The sequence below is a fragment of the Poecilia reticulata genome, linkage group LG22 (assembly GCF_000633615.1).
Source record: "Poecilia reticulata strain Guanapo linkage group LG22, Guppy_female_1.0+MT, whole genome shotgun sequence".
NCBI lineage: Eukaryota > Metazoa > Chordata > Actinopteri > Cyprinodontiformes > Poeciliidae > Poecilia > Poecilia reticulata.
Window position 1 is genome coordinate 22,994,882 of NC_024352.1, and position 19,991 is coordinate 23,014,872.

The window sequence follows — 19,991 nt, forward strand, 5'->3', positions numbered from 1 at the left end:
TCTGCTCTCCTTTTTTCTGCTTTGCGTGCGGACAGAGGTGCGCTGCCTGGTCAGAGGATGGTTGGCTCTGAGCCCACACGCCGAGGACAAAGCCGTTACGGAGCACGTCTATTTTTGGCCTCTTAACGGACCTGTTCCCATTCTCCTATGGAGCAGCTCTCATTGTGTGATGTTCACCTGTCTTTAACCTGATTACAGCAGCTCCTCATGGACTTGTCCATTGTTTTTTAATATAGCGCTGGGTTTTTTGAGGTTGTGAATAAAGTTTCTCCCCTGAAGTATCCTGCTGTCAGACCTCGGACCCCTCCACCTGTCATCCTCCCCTCTTTCTCCCTGGGAACGAGATAACGGAAGATGAGGAGAAATCATTTCTTTTCCTGACAAACGGCAGATAGATATGCAGGCACTGTCTGTAACATTTTCCTTTTCTCTTCAGAGTTTGACAACCGCAGAAACCGAGCGAAACAAAAAGAGATGGATAAAGTGAGACATGTTTTAACTTTTATCAAGGCAGAAAGGAGCTGTTAGAGTCTAGAGGCACATCTAAGCCTGAATCACTCCACTCTGGCTTTAAGTTTAACTTTTTTGATCTAATCGACCTTCCACACACCTATAACAATGATAAAGGTTGATGTTCTGTCTTTAGTTTAATTTTACTTCATATATTTAGCTCTCGGGATCCTCTCATTTTGTGCTCCACCTGTTTCCCTTTCATACAAAATTGTCAAGAAAATATCGGTGATATGGTAAGAAATGGAAAAGAAATACTGGAGCAAAAAGTTAATGCCAGATAATGGTTTTCTGCTTTAAACACCTCCAATGGCAGTTTTACCGATTAAAGTCTTTCTTTGTTTTGGACAAAAAAATCACAAAGTTGAAAGTTGATTTGGGGACCACAGCCACACCACAAATAGGTAAAATACGTTAGTACTTGAGACTCCTTCTCAAATGCTTTAGACTTCTTAGTTTAATAGTTGAAACACCAAATATGCATTAACACATGCAGTGGACACAATCTTAGCAATACAGTGGAAACCAACAGGAGCCACTATTTATACAAATTGATTTGTAATACATGAAAAATTTGCCTATTGAAAAATGTTAGCATATAATTCACAAATTTCATCCAAGAAGATGGAAATAAAAACAGTAATAACACAAATTATTCACTCATGAAGTCGCTTTAAAACACTAACCTCTGAAGACACTACAAAGTTCCTTTAACTTCCTTCCTACTATGTATTTACTAAGACTACATAGGATGGTTATTTTGGTGGGTGACTGATCCTTTAACCATTGGGCATCATTTTTTAAATGTAGTTTTCTGTTGCGAGAACCGGTAAATTATAAGAAGCAACACCAAAGGTTTACGGTACTGACCACCAATTCCTGCATAATGGACTTCAAGGCAAACTGCAGCACAATGTGTCCAAAGTGTGTTAATGGCGATGAAGTATGCAGCACATGATGTGGATGTGTTTTAACTTGCTGAAACTTGCCGGTCCAGAGTGGCACGTCTTCACGGCTCTGAGGAAAACGGAGCTCTGCTTGGCGCGACCTGTTAGCAGACACTGGAGTTCAATGAAAGTCCTTCTCTGACAACCCAGTTTATTTTCTCCTTCTTTTGTTTATTCCTTCCTCCTTTAACACCGCCCCTCTCACTCAAGTTGGTGATCCACACTTAAAACCCACGTCTCCACACTCATGAGGCTTTCTGCCGGGGTGGACAGATAGATAAATGATTTTTGTCGGCCTTGTAAAGCAGGGGGTAATTTTTAGGTGAATGCAGTGCTTCAGAAAAGAGTTGCAGCACTAAAATTAGAGGTTGTCAAATGCCGCACGTCTCCGTTGATGGCCCGGTTCGGCCCCCTTATGTTAATGTGGCATTTCAGCAAGAGGAAATAACAATTTGGAAGAGGTGGGATTGCTACTGGTGCTTGTTGGGTTGCATTGTCAAATGTGAATAAGGGTTTTTTCTCACCTTTTATCAGAGGACAAATACTCTTTAGATACTTTGGATCCGTAGTGTTTTTCTTCAAAATAATTTAACTTTTAAAAAGGAGGTAATGATATAATATTAGCTCATCTTGTCTCCTAACTGTTCACTTAAAGAGACAAAACCTGTAATTCTCCAAACTGTAGAGCTGATTGGCCAGATAAAAGTAGGGCATAATGTGGCTTGCCTCCTGCGTAGAAGTGATATAATCTTATTTCTGGGTTAGATACCAGGAGAAGGAAGTCATCATATGGAAAGACTGAGACTATCTTTGAATCCTGCAGAGCTAAGGTCATGTGACTCGTAAAAGCGTCACTCTGAAGCTATACAAGTAGACTGTAGATGACTTTAGCAGGTGTTTTTTACAGTTTCAGGATAGTTTCTCTTTCTAACAGGAAATTCCATCAGATTTATTTTCCTGTCTATTGCTTGAATCCATTCATTGGAAATTGTGTACTGGAAAAGTGTAGCTCCTTGACCTGAAATGACCCCTGTGTAACTTTAAACACCAAATATCTTTCAGAATGTCAGTAAAATCTAATGCAAGTCTGGCCTGGCTTCAGGTTTTTGATCGTTTCTTTGGCGGTCTGGGAGGCTCAGCTCAGGGCGACTATAGTTAGCTTCGGGTTAATTTAGAAGATCCTGCAGGGGAAAAGTTTCAGGATGACATCTGCTGCGTACAACACCTAACATCCTCCTTAAATCCTTCTGAGACACTGAGCCTTTTCTCTCTCAATCCTGTCGCCTCCGATCTCTGCCTATTGATCTGATTTTTCTGGCTCTTTTCGCTCGGTGACAGTGTAATTGTGCGGTAATAGCGACTTAGCAAGTTGCTGTGTAACCCGAGTCTTTTGTCTTCTTATGTATGTCATAACTGCAGCTGTCGGTTTTCAGTGACATTTCCACACATGTGGACATTCGTGAAAAGCAGCAGTTCTTTGTCTTGACTCTTTTCTTCTGTTGTGGGAGGTTGTTGGTCTTCCAATCAGCTGGAAATGATTTTTTGTGTGTGTGTGTGTGTGTGTGTGTGTGTGTGTGTGTGTGTGTGTGTGTGTGTGTGTGTGTGTGTGTGTGTGTGTGTGTAACGGAGTGTTTCAGTAAGAAGAGGTTTATTAGTTTTATCAGAGCTGTCTGGTCTTATTATTTTCCATCTCACTCAGATTTCTGAGGAGAAAAGTAGTGGTCTGAACCCTTAGAGTTGCTGTGGTAGAGATGCACACTATATGAAATTACATTGCAATTGTAAAGGAAGTGCTTGGGTGCAATGCAATAAGCTCAATAATTTCTATATATTGTTTTTCTCTTTTCTTTTTCTCTTTCTACCAAAAACTGAATGACAGAAGTCTTCAGTCTGGTACTTTGGTCACAACTAGCCTCTTTTTTTAATGACATTTTGTTTACAGATACTTCATAATTCATTTTATTTATAGTTTAATATCGTCCAGCTGTGTTAAATGTTCATTAGAATGTAAAGTTTATTGATATCTGTGAATGTGTTCTTAGATTATTATACCACTTATTCTTATTATTGTACCTGAAAATGGTTTATCACAATAACTTCTGGGACAATTTATCGTCCAGCAACATTTGTTGTTACATTGTGACAGACCTACTTTATGTTTATTGCCATGTTGACATTCTCTTTCTTATAAAGAATCAGTTTAACTAGCTGATTGGACTTTCACTTCTTTACTCCCTTCAAGCAGAACCACAAATTTGTACTTTTGATGCAATTACCTCTTGTAATTACCTCATTCTGTGTTGGATTCAAAACAATCATCTTGGTCAAAGACTGTTCAGTTTTTTTTAAATAAATGTAAGAAATTCAGCAAGTCTGCCCTCTTAGAAAGCAGGAAATTGCAATTAGTCATAACAAATCTGATTGGTGCATCTCTGATGGAAAGAAAAGGGAAGATTAGGCGAAATGTCAGTGAATCGCTGCCAATATCGTCATGGTAACGGTCACTACTGGTGAAATTGTGCATGTTTTACTAATGGTGCCGTCCTTATCTGTAACATCTAAAAACGTGTAATCCTATTCTGTGCTTCAGTGTATTTACCTTAGATTTCTGTTCATCATCACTTTAGGTTTTTGCACACCAGTCAAGTGAATATGGCAGCATTTTTACTTAATGTGAATAAAACCAAAACCGTGTAATTGCCCTGTTAGTAATCTTTGTTCCTTTTTAATTGTGTTTCAGAGATCAACAGAGTGCGTAAAGATATGTACAGCGACACAGTGAACGGCCTTGTGGACAGACACCCGCTGGAGCTGCCCGAACCCATCGGACCCATCGTTCACCTGCAGGAGAAACTGTTTGTGCCTGTCAAAGAGTACCCAGACGTAAGTTCAGCAGCTCTGAGCCTCTCTTTGTTCTTCTCAATGTTAAAACTTTGAAACAAATGATCAAATTTGTTTCATACCAGAATATTACATTTATATTTATAGTTACTTTCATGTGTGTTTTCTAGTGTAACACTGGGAGTCAAAGAAATTGATATTAGTTGGTTCTAATAGCTGGTAGAACCTGTAGTTTGATGCTGTTTGCTTTTTTGTTCTTTAATACTAAAACCTGAGATACTGAAGCTGATACCATCATCGCAGTTTTGCTCAAGTGTCACAACTACATAATATCTTTTTCATGCGGCTTTATTCTTTATTTGAATATCGAAGATGAAAACAAAAAAATTTTTCTGTGGAGCCATGTTTCTCTTTAAACCCCATGATGTTTTTTAGAGTCTGATGTATTTAGATATCATTGTTGATGAGAAGAGTCGGTGTAGATGGAGCAGGTCAGAACTCAGCAGGACATGGAATGAGTTTTTCCTCCTGACTTGATAAGACGCTGAGCTCAGCTGCAGCTGACACTAGAACCAGGTTCCAGTGTCTGAACTTGGGCTAAGTCACTTCTCCACATCAGATCTTTCATTGTTGGTTCCTGCTAAACCTCCTCAGTGAACTTGTGTACATGTTTCCACTTGGTGTTTGAACCTGTAGCTAAGGTTGCTGCAAACTTGGTGTCAGCGAATCTTTAGTCTTAAATTCATAAAAACAAAGTAAGTTGGGCTTAAATAAGTTAATTGAGGATCTTAAGTTTTGCTATTTAATCTCGTATATGTTTTTTTTTTCCTCGCTTGACTTTTCTGTCGAACAAAATTTGAGTTGCGCAGACATCTTCATTACGTTCTGTGACAATTGAGGCTAGCTAGTTACGAATATACCCTTGCTAGCTAGCCAGCTTCTTTTGCATCTAGCATAAATGGATACACATTTATTTATTCATAGGTGCACTCTGTGCAAAAATAACAGAAAATAAAAACTTTTTAATCCTGTCACTATGGGTTAAGGTTGTAGACCCATATGCAGTGAGAAGCACAAAGCCAAGACCCACAAACAAACCTCGACATTTCAGTTTTTTGTTATTCTTGATTGTAATACAGCAGATACCTCGACCATCTTCTATATTTATATTTTTGTTCTATCTTAAATCTCATTCAAGGTGGCATTAAAAAGTCTTAAAAAGTTTCAAATTGAACTTGCTGACACCATGTGTAAAGGTTTTCATTACATTTGTTTGTTGTTGTTAAAGCTCACAATAATTGCGACCTGCAACGTTAACTAAGTCATTCGCACATACGGAGTGTGAAGTGCAGCGTCCTTCGTTCTCACTCTGGATGCTGAGCTTCTTGCAGAATTGGGGCGGTGACTCTGCGTTGTGTTTACAAGCTGTCAAGTAAGGCACTAAATTAATTGGGTTTCCCCATGTTGGTCATGATGACTTCTGGAGATTCGCAGCCTAAAAATGACACAGCAAAGGAACACACACATTTCTCATTCCTGTTTTAGCTCTTCTGCGTCTACATATAACCTCCCACCTTGTGAGATTTCCAAGTAGAGACGGAAAACTGTAAATGCCAGACAGGAGCTGCCAGCCGCCGAGCTGAATGAAGTAAATCCTACTTCCTGTTTGCATGGTGAGAAAAAACCCCCAACAATTAAGAACACTGTAATGCTCCTAGATATTTAGCAGATTTAAAGTCACCACAGCATCGGTGTGATTATCCCAAAGGGCTGCTTTTTGTCTCATATTTTCTAAGTGTCAGGAAGGTTTAGCTCGTTCTCTCGGTTAGTTTCCCTCACTTGACACAGACGACGGCGCTCCAGATACTAAAGGTCACAGAGAGAGTATGAAGTGTTGATGACGGATGAGAAACAGAGGAGTGGACAAAAACTGCAGTTATATCATAATATTTAACTACATCACCACGGCTGGGAATCAGGATTCGATTATGATTTAATAGGCTTCGATGTTGTAATAAATCGATTATTGATGTCACCTCAGATCACCCACCCACCTCGCTTGATAAAGAAGTAACAATTACTCTTAAATGTACATATTGTAACAAAATGTTTGTTTTAACTGTAAGTTTTGTCATAATTTCATTGAATTTCTACAAAAAAATGACACAAAATAACCAGTAATATTTTCTAGGTCTAATATCTACAGCATGTTTTTTTTTTTTTTTTACATTTTCCAAAAATATCAACATCCCATAGAAGTAAATGTATATGGTTTTTATAAAAGTTTTGTTTTTATTTATTTTAAAATCTAAAAATATATACACAAACTGTGCATTAAAAAAAAGACAACAAATTTCATGTAGTAGATATTTTATCTTTTTCAAAAGGTCATGGAACTTTTGCTACTCTAAACGAGGCTTATTTAACTGGACTGAGGACAAGCATGGCTCTTTAGCTTGTAAAGGGTGCAGACCGCTGCCGTACACCAACAAACATAATCTGAGATTAAATATTTTAGACCAAAAAACACAAAATAAGCATCAGAAACATCCGCACCACCAGTGGTCTCTGCACAGTCCAGACTAAATCTGAACTTTTACATAATGAGTCTAAGATAACCGCCTCATCTGCGACTAAAAACTAAATCCTTCTTAGCGACCTGCTGCTACAACGCTACATTCTTATATAGCTCATTTATATTTAGAGCCATGTGACTCTCATTCACCGCTCTCACACCTTCTGCTTTCCTTCAAATGAGGTCATAGTTTAACTTTAATATAAGGTTTAATTTAGTCCGACTTGTCCACATCTGCATCTTGATGCGTTGAAAAATCGATTCCGTCCTTCACCTCCACATCACCTCCTAATATTGTGCAACATTCATGGTTTTCACCTCAAATATATATGTTGCTAGTTGGATGAACTCTTAACTGCTTGTGATATCCATGACAATACTGACACTGTCTTAATATTTGGCAAAATTATTATGTTTACATGTTTGCCTAAGAAGCTGCAGCTTTAAATGCAACTGCTGGAACTTATAAAAACTGTAGCTGGAGTAAAAAACTTGGGTTTTGCAGACAACCAGTGGAAAAATGTTCAGCGGGCTTCCTTAAGAGCCGAGTTTGTCATGTTCTGAGATTTAAGAAGTCTGAACAAAGTGAGTCACAATGTCTTTATATCCCGTTTGTATTTTTAGGAAGGATAAAGAGCGTAGCTAATTAGATGCAAGGTAAGGGAGTGGATGATGCAAAAAGGGAGAGAGAAAATAAATGAATAACGAAGGAAGGGAAATCTGTCACTTTGTGTCTGCTGCTAAAGCATAAGAGACCCTGCTGAGGACTCAAAACTTTCAAGCTCATTTCCCAAATTGCACAATTCTTAAAAATATCCAGAGGTTCACATCTTCCTGACTTCCAGGTTCTCCAATGAAAGCAGATAATGATGTTCTGTGATTTGGCATCATGTCATCTGCTGTAGAAGATTTGGCAACGTTGATGCTTTTTTTTCCTCTTTTTTTTTTTTTGGAGCATTTCTGCTCACTTTTCCCTCAGATTTAAAAATGAAACTCTTCCAACGATTTGCCATCTCTTTAGGCTAAGGTCCCACCCACTCACCAGGCCTCCTGTCAACCCGGCTGCATGTGCCAGGTCCAGGTTTCTCTAGATAATTAGATTGCCCTGGTGCCTGGTTCCTATGTTGACTCTACCAGAATAACTCTCCTTGCCAGCCCACCTCTGCTCTAATTCCCTTAAGTGTGTCCCTCCTTTGATTTTGAGTCCCCCACTCCACCTCCCTCCACATCAGTCTGCTAATGTGTTTGTGAGTATGACTTATCGCCATCATTCTGTCTGACTAACCGCCCCCTCACCATTCTTGAAAGTCAGCCATTTCCTGATGTCGTCAGCGGTGCAGAACACTGTCAAGCGCCACCGCAGTGACTGCATCTTGACTGACAGCCGAGTCGCATGCTATCTGATAACTTCAACCTTCAATTAAACCGTATCTATGGCTGGGCTGCTCTTCGAGCAAGCACATGCACATCGCCAGGCAGCTGACTGGCAGCTCCGCGTGTCATTTCCGCTGACCTTCAGGCGTCTGATCGCATGTGTCGCAGGTCTTTTGAACGCATGTCTGTTTCAGCTCTAGACCCCTGCGTGGTATTTATGTTTGTTGAAGCAGAACGCCGTGGTGAGCAGGAGGACTGGTCAGCTGCTGGCTGCAAACACACACGATTGTGGAAGTCACCTCTGCTGTGCTGACTGTGTGAAACTGGACTCTGAGTTAGCTGGTCAACAGCACCGTCTGAACTCTAGAATGCCTTCAAGCTTGTGAGTGCAAAAGTAGCTGGTTCTCACAGTGAGGAGTGTAAAACCATCAGCTTCTGATGTTTTCCCACATTCAGTGAGTTATGTCACTTGAGCTTGTTTAAATTACTAATGAAATCCCTTTAAGCCCCAGTCTCCCCTCTTGTGGCCCAACTGTCGTCTCTGAACTAAATAGCCTCGAGGACATCTGCATATTTTTTATAATTTGTTTGTATTACTTAGGGACAATAATCAGTGTTGGATTTTAAATCAGTTTTGTTCATTAAACAACAGACACAGTATCTGTCTGCTTTGTTGTTTCAGACAAAAGATCGGTAACTTTTGTTAGTCGTACAGCTTGAACAAAGATTTGATTCAACAGCCTTTGAACATGAACCTTACACATTTATTGATTCAATTCAAAAACACATTCATTTAACCTGAAGGGAAATTAAATGTTGCTGTAACTTGTCACCTGAGTATCTTAAAATAGTTGTCGTAGATGGTGATGCTGTGGGCAGGAACAATTTCTGGTGATGAACCTGAAGAAAATGATGGTTTGAAATCTCTCTGCATCCATTAAACTTCCCTTTTATCTTCCTTGGCATTTCTTTAAAAATAACTTCTTAACTCTTCATTTTAACCACCTGGCTAACTTTTATTCATCTTCACTCAATATCCACACTGAAGAGTGTTGTGAGTGTGGCCTGTTGGTGTGGTGCATTCGCTGGCAGGAAACTGATCAGATTTTAAGTTTCCGAGGGCAGATCAAGCTGGAAATTGTCTGCTTCTGGTCTGCAGCTAATCTCAGAGTACATCTTTAACGATTTGACATCAGAACAGGTGAAAACCTGAAGTGTGTGTGAAAAGGTAGTAATGGAGCACTTTGAATGGCCTTGCAGTGCTGTAGTGTTTCAAGTTTTGTAAATTCCAGACTTTTAATAGCTTGCAAATAGAAAATCTCGACTCTGTTTCTCTGCAGTAAAACTGTGCGGACTTTCCTGGTCCATTTTCCCTGGACAAGAAAAGTCATTAAAATTGTTCCCATGAGGGTGTCATCACTTATCATGCCAGCTTCTGATATCTTCCTGACCCCCTTAAGTCATTACCAGCGCTGGCAACGTGCCGAAACACTCACCTCAACTCACTTCAGAGTGGTAGGTTAGAGGATTTTAATAACTGCAGCTATCCAGCAATTATGGATGGGGACAATATTTAATGAACTGACGGCTTTCTACTTACCTGTTCAATAAGTAATTAAAATAATAACTTAAACAAGGAGAATTTAGTTTTTTTTTCTTTTAAAGCCAGTTAACTTGATAAATGACAACAGTATAAGCTTTCAGGGCAGTAATGGGAACACCTCCAACAGCAGCTTGCGTACCGGTGCTTTGATACTGTAAGCGAACAGTCCTCTGTGCTTCCTCACCCCGTCTGTCTGCGCATCATTAGGCTGAGAGGCAGAGATGTGGAAAAACGAGGAGGAAGGACGAAGGAAACAGGTTGACCACACACGGATCACAAGTGTCACTGGGGACACGGTGTCAGCTTTTATCTGCAGTATCGGATACAGCGTTCACATGCCAGATCCCACTGATAGAGGATTCCTGAGACCAATACAACAGTGGCTCCTCTGAATAATTAAAGAAGGGAAATGATTGGCGAGGATTTATTCCCTGTGGTTTGATGATAATAATGTGACCACTGGGGTACGAATAAAACGTATTACTCGAACTGATGCACTAAGATGGATGGATGGATAATTCAAATGAGCGTCACTCCTTTTATTCTCTGTCTTTTACATTTCCATCCGGTTCGTAACCCTAAAATAAACTTCAACAGAATCCACAAATAGAGCTATATATTAGGAGCAGCACACCAGGTATGCTGATTAGAGAGAGATTTAACTCCTGCAGGGCTTTGAGGTGAACATGTCACCACTTGAATCCTTAATTTTTACTTCTTTACCACTCTAGTTCCTTGTGAGACATCCTAAATAAAATGGCTGCTTCAAGCAAAATTGAAGTCAAATTCCATGTTTGTGTGGACAGATATTGCAAATTAAAGCTACCTACTCACCTCCACAGCACCAAAATCAATTTAGTCACATCACAGCTTTGTCTAACTTATTGTTAATTGACTATTAGTTATGATTAATTCTCAAATCACTTCTTCATTTATGGTAACTACACAGGAGCCTGTCAATTATCTATCAGTTGTTTACATTGATGGTGATGTCCCACCACGTGAGAAAGGTTCTTCAAGGTTTCACTAGCATTTCAAAACCAAGTCGGCAAGATTACAAAGCAACACTTTCAACTCTTTAACATCTTATTATTAGTATTTTGCATGATCAGCTTGATCTGTAACACCCCTGATCTCCCTTTGAGCTGGTGAACAGTTACCTTGAATGCCCTTATGCTTCCTGTTGTCTGCTGAACTCTTAACTCTCTGAACAGCTAACAACTCTGTTTCCTTCCATTTTTTAACACCTCACTGCTGCTGAAAATTACAAACTTTGAGTGTTTTTCCCAGCAGTTAGCATCTTTTTTCACAGCAGTGTTGTTACCAAAAGTTGTTAGCTCTTAAGTATGGTGCATGCATTTGTAGTTTTCAAACAGCTGATCAACGATCTGCATCGATCAAGCTGAAAATCAACCAAGCTCAGTCTCCAGCTGACTTCTCTACATTTCCAGTAAATAGGATTGTGGTTGTGGGAAGTTGTCAACAAACTGAAAGTAAGTATTCCAGCCTAAAGATGAATGAGTGATTTAAAGGGATGAAGCCAGCTGGTAGCCAGAGGGGTGTTGTGGTTTAAAAAAAAAAAAAAAAAAAAAAAGATTGATTTGTGCATTTAGAGAGCATTAAACACAGGAGGATGAGAGATAAACACATCAGGAAAGGCAAGATCATGTTCTGTAAGCGACAGAGGAAAGGGAAGCTTGTGTTGTCACCAGGAGCTATGAATGGATGTAGAAAGGAAGCTGTTGGAGGTTTTATGCAAGTTATTCCACTGTAAACTCCAAAAAACTTATTTGAAACAAGACTCAACAGTAGCCTGAGGAACTGCAGAGCGGTGTGGTGCAGTGTTAAAATGATTGATATGATAAGTTCAGGGTAAGTGAGAAGATGTAGAGAAATTGAGAGATTGAGCAGGATGATGGAACCTGGTGCACCGCCGTTCCACCTTGCTTTGATGCGATGCACTGAATGAACTCCGTCCTATTTCCATAAGCCCGACTGGCTAATACACGATTGGTATTCTGGTGCCGGCCTCGCCCCGCTCTTCGATAAGCCTTCCGCGTACACAGCCAGGGTCCTCAGCATGATCTCATTTCCTGTCTCCCCACCACCACAAACAAACGCAGTCAAAGACACAATTGTTGTTCTCCGGTGACCATTGTTCATGGAGCTGCTGTCGTCTCTGTTGTTCGCCCGCATCCGTGGAAGAAAAATGCCAAAAGTAGAAATCTGTGCACAGAAACTTCTACGGCCATCAGCTGTGGGTGTCGAGGACGTCTGCGAGAGTTCACTCTGTACTTTTTGTTTCATATGCACACGGGCGCGCACACGTTCACACACACCCACGCACACACACACACACACACACACACACACACACACGGTAGAAATGCGCATAACATAACCCGCCTGTGGAGCAGTGATAACCATGGCCAAACAAAGGCCTTTTAATGTCAGACTGAGCCTTTGTCTTGAAGGGGGCTTTGTATGTACACAGCTGTGAGAATATGTAAGATTTGAGTTTTTTAATAAAATAATTATTTCCACTTTCCAAAGCCTTTAGAATAAATGGATATTTTACCCTTAGTATGGAAGGCTGTTATAGATAACTTGACACTTGGAAAAGGAATGGAGACTCAGACTTAGTCGATTTGGAGTATAGTCTATCATCCATTGACCCATCCCCCCGCCCCCCATTAAAACTCATTTTGAGCCACAATATCTATTGTAGTCATTTTAAGAACCACCATTTTATTTCTATTTTTAGGTTTTAAAAATAAAAACATAAAACTTTTTCAAAAAGAGAATGGATACGTTTTCTTACAAGGGACGTTGATATTTCTGAAAAAGAACTTTGGTTCCCACCTTATGACAAGAGCACTAGACAGGGTGTTTTCACACCTGACAGTCCAGTAGACTCGGTTGCAACAGTTGTTACATTTTCAGCTGATGCTGTTGGTTTTCACAATGCACAGTGTCAAATGATCCAGACTCTTCCAACAACCTTTTTGCCCCCTCAACCCTCACCACCTCACCTGTGGTGGCGCTGCGCAAAGAACCACTGAAGGAAATGACACAAAAACCTCTGAAGAGGACATGAGCACAACTTCCTTCTTCACAAAATGTAAAAAAAAAAGGAGTGGTGTCAGAGTTTAGAAGTTGTAGGATTTCTCTTTTGTTTCTGGTTAAAGACCATGAACCATATCTCTTGCTAGCGCGATACTCTTTGTTAAGATTGTGTTTACCCAGAATGCTGTGCGGTTGAAACGGTCTCTGGTTACATATTCATCTGAACCACTTCCAAGTTCACTTGAAACCAACTGAGACCTAGAGGACCAGAGGTTGCTTTTTTGGTCCACATCTAAGTTTGATTGCACATTCACACCCAAACGAATCAGACTTTCTAGACGAAACTAAAGCAGACTAAACAGAGCTGGTGTGAATATTCGGTTTCTTGGGTCTGAACCTTGTCCATCAACAACCCTGTCGCCGGTTCACCTCTCTGCTTTACTTGGACCTTTTTAAACAGAACCTCCTACAGGTTTCAGAGATGTTCTGTTCAGTTGTGTAGCCATTACACATTAGGCAATTTTCTCATTGTTAGATTCTCTTAAATCTCTTCATCATCATCAACGTCAAGGACAAAATCTATCCCACCCTGCATCAAATCCTATGAAGAATATAATCAGTGTTATTTATTTCACCCATCAGTGGCCATTATTTTAATCCTGATTGGGGGACGTTTGCGCCGGTGCTACTGACTACATCTCCATATTGTTTTGGGATACATTGTCCTAAAAAGTCCCCGTTTAAATCTTATGTTGCTAATTGATAGCTTTGCCAGACACAACACCTGCTCACTGCACTCCACACACACCATCAGTGTGATCCACACAGATGGAGCTGAAGACCCTGTAGACTGGGAACGTGCCGGCAGTGTTGGTCCTCAAATATTTAGCTGCCGTCCTCGGCAGAAGAGGGTCAGCTCACCCGGCCTGGCCTCTCTCCATGTCGCTCTTCTTCCCTCCATCAGGCCGCTGCTGTCTGTCAGAGGCGATTCTCATCAACATTTATGTCCCTGTGAACACTTTCTGCCATCACTTGTACGGAGATATTAGTGACTCTGAGCTGTGCAAAGAGCAGGACGTTGAATGTGCTCTGCAGTACTTTCAGGAGTTTACAGCCAGACTGAACCTCAGACATTATTTGCTGCTTCTTTTTCAGTCTGTTTGATGTGCGGAGCTTAATTTGTAATTCACTGTATGTGTTTAATGTATTCATGGTTGTAAATCTTATGGGATTTAAAATGACGGAAGATTTTTTCAGCCATTAGGATACTGTCAAATGTCATAGTTTCTCAACTCCCCAAACAAAACTGTAATTATTTTTTAAAATCATTCCTACAATAAGCAAACAAGAAACCTTGCCAGTAGTGAAGGAGTTTAACACCCACGTTTCTGTCACTGCAGTTTCCAGGTTATAGCTGTGTGTGGTGTTGGAGTCCCACTGTAAAGCTCAGAGCGAGGGGCTCACCCTCGTTTGCTCTGGTTGTGTGATGCAGACAGACAGCTGTGTTCTGGGCTTTTATTCACCTACAAGCCAGAAGCAGAGCCACGCGCTGACCGCCGAGGACGTGTGTCCTCACATCCCTCCGCCGGCACGCACCGCAGACCGTACCCTCTGCACTAGTTCTCTGATTAGAGTTAATCAAACAGACAGTTGCCTTGTGACAAAGAAACGGGCTTAAAGCACGTGTGGCCACATGCTCTGATTATCCGTAGGGTGCCGGCGTCTTTCTGGCCACTGGGTGTGTCCTTCCTGGTGGAGACTGGCCAGGGATGCAGGCAAGTCTGTCTGACAAGGACAAAAACAACAGCCTGGAGTTTTAGATTCTCATCACTTGCTTTTGTTCAAACTGTGTTGGAAAACTATAAAATCTCAAATTCTTCTGTAACCAAGTGTAATTTCTCTGATGGTATTAAAGGCTCATTGTGACGATTTTCCTTAATATTTCAATTTGCCCAGGTGGTTTCTTGTCTGTTTCCACTGTGGGATCTAAAAATAAGTAGTGTGTTTAAATTATATATGCCAAAGCTAAAAAGGGTCATGCCTCCTAATGCTGGAAAATAGACAGACATCTTTCTCAGCTTGTGAGGCTCTGATTTAGTCGCTGGGAGTATTTCTTGTTCCCAAAGCTGTGATTTTTTTTTAGTGGTTATATTTTATGACTTATGTATCCTAACGCAAATCTTTATGGAAAGGTGTAACTGGATCAAATGAACCAAATTTCACAGATTCACATTTCCGCTCTCTTGCTTTTCTTTTATATTCAGAGATATATGTATTTTTAAACGGTATTAAGAACATAATCTAATGCAGGAGTTGGAATCGCAGCCTGTTCTTTTAAAGACATGACTCATCATTTCAAAGCTCTGAGTTTGAATTGAAGTCAAAGTTTGTAATATCTGCAGAGTTTTAATACTTGAGATTGATGCAATTTAAGATTACTTATTTAAAAAACCCCAAAATAAAATAAAAAATAGCTTTGTAAACGGCTTGTCCACTGCCACAAATTCTAAGATTTCATTCTGAATTTGATTGTTTTCTAAAACTTGGTGTTTTTAATATTGCATTTGAATAAAAGCACCATAAATCCATTATGAGTGCCTGGGTTTGACTGTTTGAAAACAAAAAAATAGTATTTGCTCCTCTTGTATAATTTAAAATGAACAGCTATATAAACTTCTGGAAACAAAAAGTTCAGAATATTTGACCAAACTTGACCAACAGTTTTTCATTTTTTTTGCTATTTAGACTGTTTTTAACCCAAATAAAAAAAAGTTTTTCATGTGAGCTATTTTATCATCTTTTCAGTACTTTAGGTAAGAAGCTGCTGTCAGTCATATTTCCTCACAGGTCAGGCCTTTTCTTTCACACCCTGTGTGTTTCCAGGAGATTCACCGGTTTTCTTTTCTTGTCTGTATTCACAGTATAACTTTGTGGGAAGAATCCTCGGTCCCCGGGGACTCACTGCCAAACAGCTGGAAGCAGAGACGGGATGCAAAATCATGGTGCGAGGAAAGAGCTCCATGAGAGACAAGAAGAAGGTAAACTCATCAGCCTTTCTCCGATTCTTCTTCCTCCACACAATTAATACCAAATGTGTTTTGCTTCTACTGGCTTAATTTTTTTTCTCCTCTCTGTCTGCAATGATTTATTATCTCTTTGGGAATGTTACGCGACATTATGAAATTTGGTGGCATGCTGGTCACACAAGAACTTCCCAGTGGGCCTCCAGAAACACGAGGCAGGCACACGCTCAGTTGATGCCTGCTGGTGGCTTTCTGACATCTGATAGCGCTGTTTGCGAAGCGCTGCGTAGCAGAAAGTGCAGGAGGCGGTAGTAACGGCTCATGCCGGGGGCCGTGTCTATATCTGGAGCTTCTGTGCTGAGATTGGAAACATACAAATAACCATATACAGTGTAAACACATAGAATTGTGTACAGCTCTGCAAAAAACCTTCCTCCTTTTCCCCTCGTACTAAAAAAACAAGGTTGTCGAGTTTAAACAAACACGAGACCATCAAAAACAAAATTGTGTTAAGACCTTATGTTATTTACTGTATCCACTTAAACCTTGTAACCTTTTGCAACTTTCAAGCTATGAACACCTACATTTTGAAAAATCTGAGAATGCTGAACCACAAATTGAGTGTATACACACTTTTTTCTTCCACTAAACCTTTCTTGATATGTCTAGGTACATCACTCTTAGATTGTGTGGCTTTCTCTCTTTCAGCTGTGTACAACATAATTATGTTGACCATCGTATAACATTTCTGTTCTACTAGCTCCAATCGCTAAACATTGAAATGAACAAAAATAAAACTTAAGCTGTATTACTCCACGTAAATAATAGATGAATGTAACTTTTTGAACTGAATTACTAAATTCAATCACCTTTCTGCTGACCTGTTGATTTATTGAGATGCGCCTGCAGAGGCTTTAGTTGCTCTGCTTTGCCAGACAGGGGTGCTATATTGCAGTCCATTCAAATAAGTCAGAGCACTCTTTGGAGTGACAGGCACCTTTTCTGGCCGCTCCCCCCCACTGAGCGTATGATGCATCATGAAAACCTGACAGTGCCTGAACAGATGAAAACACAGAGCGACACAGATTTTCAGTTGAGTCATAATCTTGGAAATGCCACTGTGCTGCAGGGACAGCTTTTCCATCCCTTCCCTTCTCCTCTTTTCTTTCATTCCCTTCAGTATGTTTTCTAGCAGAATGAGATGAAGACCCCCTGCAGTGTTTTTTGATTATTTATTTATTTTTCTTTTGAATTTGATCCAGAAATGGTTAAATGAGATTGAGAATGGTTAAGCAGACTCAATCTTTAGACATTAGTCTTAGTTCATTGCTAAAATCTATGATTTTGTTCCTAATCTCCGTCTCTTCTAAAACTTAATGATGCATGCCGGTTTATGTATTTCTTTTTCTGTCTGGTGCTGCAGCTGGTTCTGCTGCAGGCTTTTTCATGTACTCTGCTGACAAAAAGGAGAATATACTGTAAGATGCACTCAGGAGGCACGGTTTTTCTTATCAAATCAGAGGATCACCTGAAATCTGAACTATTCTTGTAAAGTTTTATTTTCATCAGCATTTATTTTCTTTTCCATGACCTGATTTCCAGTTTTCTTCATGCTGATTTCGACTTTGATTCAAATCTTTATCCTAAGGACTGTAACACAACAGAAGTGTTTTCCTGGTTCGTTTTTAGAAGTAGCAGCTTTTACAGAAAATGAAGCAATTGTAAACTTATCTACATTTGTGTATCAAATCATAAGCCTCTATTTTTTCCCCCTTTTTTTGGCATAAGTGCATTAAAGTACATGCAGCTGGAGGGTGAGTTTAAAGAAGAAAGAGTTCTGAATTTTGATTTATTCAATAAAGAAAAGAAAAAAAACTCCTTGGCTCACAAATGACTATGTAGAGCCAATCAGTGTTGAATTCTGACCTCGGGCTGATTGGTACATCTGTTTTTTAATCCTCAATAAATCATGACCTTCCTTCCTCCTTGTCGGTCCTCAGAATATTCCATTAAAGTGCTGATAAGCTGTTAAAAACGTCATGTGGAAAGGATCTTGTTGTCTCCCAGCATTTACATCCATAATCAGAATAATAGGCTGAAAGATTTGCTTGCAGGGCCCCAGCAGCGTCTGGATCAGACCACGTGTGTGTGTCATAGCTGTGGCTCAGCCACAAACAAAGCCGCAGAAGTAGCTTCCAGTCACCGCTTCCTCAACCTCAGTATATTCAGCCTGATGCCCTGTGGCAGCGGAGGATGCCACAGCAGCAGCTAAGCCAGTGTGTTTATTCAGGATCCATTAGCGGCAGCATTTTTATGCTCTCAATAATTCAGCTGGTTACTCCCCCTTGGGCCGCGCTGCCTGACAGGGAGCCGGCTCACTGGAGCTCCGCAGTGGGAGAGAGTCAGGCAGGCAGAGGGGATGAAGCAGCAATGTTACATAAAGCACAATAGTGAAGAAGAGGATGCAAAGTCGGTACGGGAAACGAGAAAAATATGGTAAATAATTTGAAGTGTGTGAAACACTTGTATCCCTTCTGAGAACTTGCAGAGATAATTGCATAATAATTTGTGTGTATTACACGGTATTGCACCGTTTCTACAACCTTTATCTTATGGGAGAGATGGTTGAACGTTTCCGGTTTAAAGTTTAATTATTTACAACAGGTACTGCTCAAGCCTGTATTTACCAAACACTAATACAAGGTGCCTGCGCATCCTTAAAAAGTCTTAAGATGGCCTTAAACACATTAATCTCAGGTCTTAAATGTTGTCATAGTAAGACTATTTAATCCTGGATATTCTATGATTTTGGTTTTTTGTATTTTTTTTCTTTTTCTTCTCTGTCAGGCAAAAGTTTGAGTTGTACGGAAATGACAACATTGCGTTCTGCGACTCCAGGCAGTTGAGGCCACCAGTAGCTAGCTGCTAGTATACCTTTGCTACCTATCTGAATAACATTTTTTCCGTTTATTATGGGTTAAGTACACATTTTTCGTTGGTTGGCTCTTTTTCTGTACATTTCTGTCACGGTGCAGGCCTTAAATTTCATTCATAATGGTCTTAAAAAGGTCTTAAATTTGAGTTGGGGAAACCTGTAGAAACTCTAATAGTTCACCTCTACTACATTATTGGAGAAAAGATTGAATTTCTTCTATGCTTTTTAGTTCTTGCTGTGCTTCAGCAGTAAAATATATTTAACCAAAGAGAAATGTATTATTCAACTCTGTCACTGGTGCTGTGCTTTGAGTTTCTGTTAACAAATCAAAGCATCTAGTCCCTGCTCATGTTATGAAATATTTAGGTTTTTAATAATGTGGCACCATAATGAAAAATGTGGAACTGTGTCTGCCGTCTTATGAAAGCTGCACAATATATTGAATCAATGTATTTAATATATAACACAGTAGTATTGCACAAAGTATACCAATATTTGGAAAACCTATGGTTTTAAAACCATAAAAAGTCCCCAAGCTTTCTTCAGTTTAAGTTTTCTTCTGGTTAGTTTTGGTCAGCCACGTGGAACTGTCCACAGACTCATATTTCATAGTTTCTCTGGATAAAGGATTTTCGAGTGGTTTCTCTCTTTTTTTAATCATTTTTCATTTCTGTAATTATCGTTACTAACATCCAGAAGGACTCTCTGAAGCCATCTTCCTATCAAAGCACCATATGTTGTTATAGCTTTGGTCTCTTTTTATTCATTTCACCCACGAATAATGCCGAACAACGGCAAGAACAACATCAATTAAATTACAGATTTGTTCTATCGACCACTGCACACGCACAGAGGGGATTCCCCTTCCCGTTCGCCAAAGCAATTCCCTAATTCTATTTAGTCTCCTTCACAGTGCGATTACAGTCAGTGGTGCAGACATCTGTTTTATTTAGAGCCTCTCTGAAAATCCTTTCAGGCTTGCAGTTTAAGAAACGCTCTCCATCAAATGAATTTTTATTTCTTTCGTCTTTTTTTTTTTTTTTTTTGCTGATTGTGCCAACACATAACAACTAAAACTGTTGTATCAGCACGATCTCTGACAGAACAGAATTGGTCT

General features: G+C 39.9%; 1 protein-coding gene across 5 annotated transcripts in view; it reads left to right on the plus strand.

Moving 5' to 3' along the window:
* qkia (QKI, KH domain containing, RNA binding a) overlaps positions 1–19,991 on the plus strand; it is a 98,879-nt gene that overhangs the window by 26,978 nt on the left and 51,910 nt on the right. For all 5 annotated transcript variants that reach the window (XM_008399970.2, XM_008399971.2, XM_008399972.2 and 2 more), the window contains exons 2-3: positions 4,198–4,340; positions 15,838–15,954. In XM_008399970.2, coding sequence (XP_008398192.1) covers positions 4,198–4,340; positions 15,838–15,954 — 260 coding nt within the window. The remainder of the gene's footprint in view (positions 1–4,197; positions 4,341–15,837; positions 15,955–19,991) is intronic.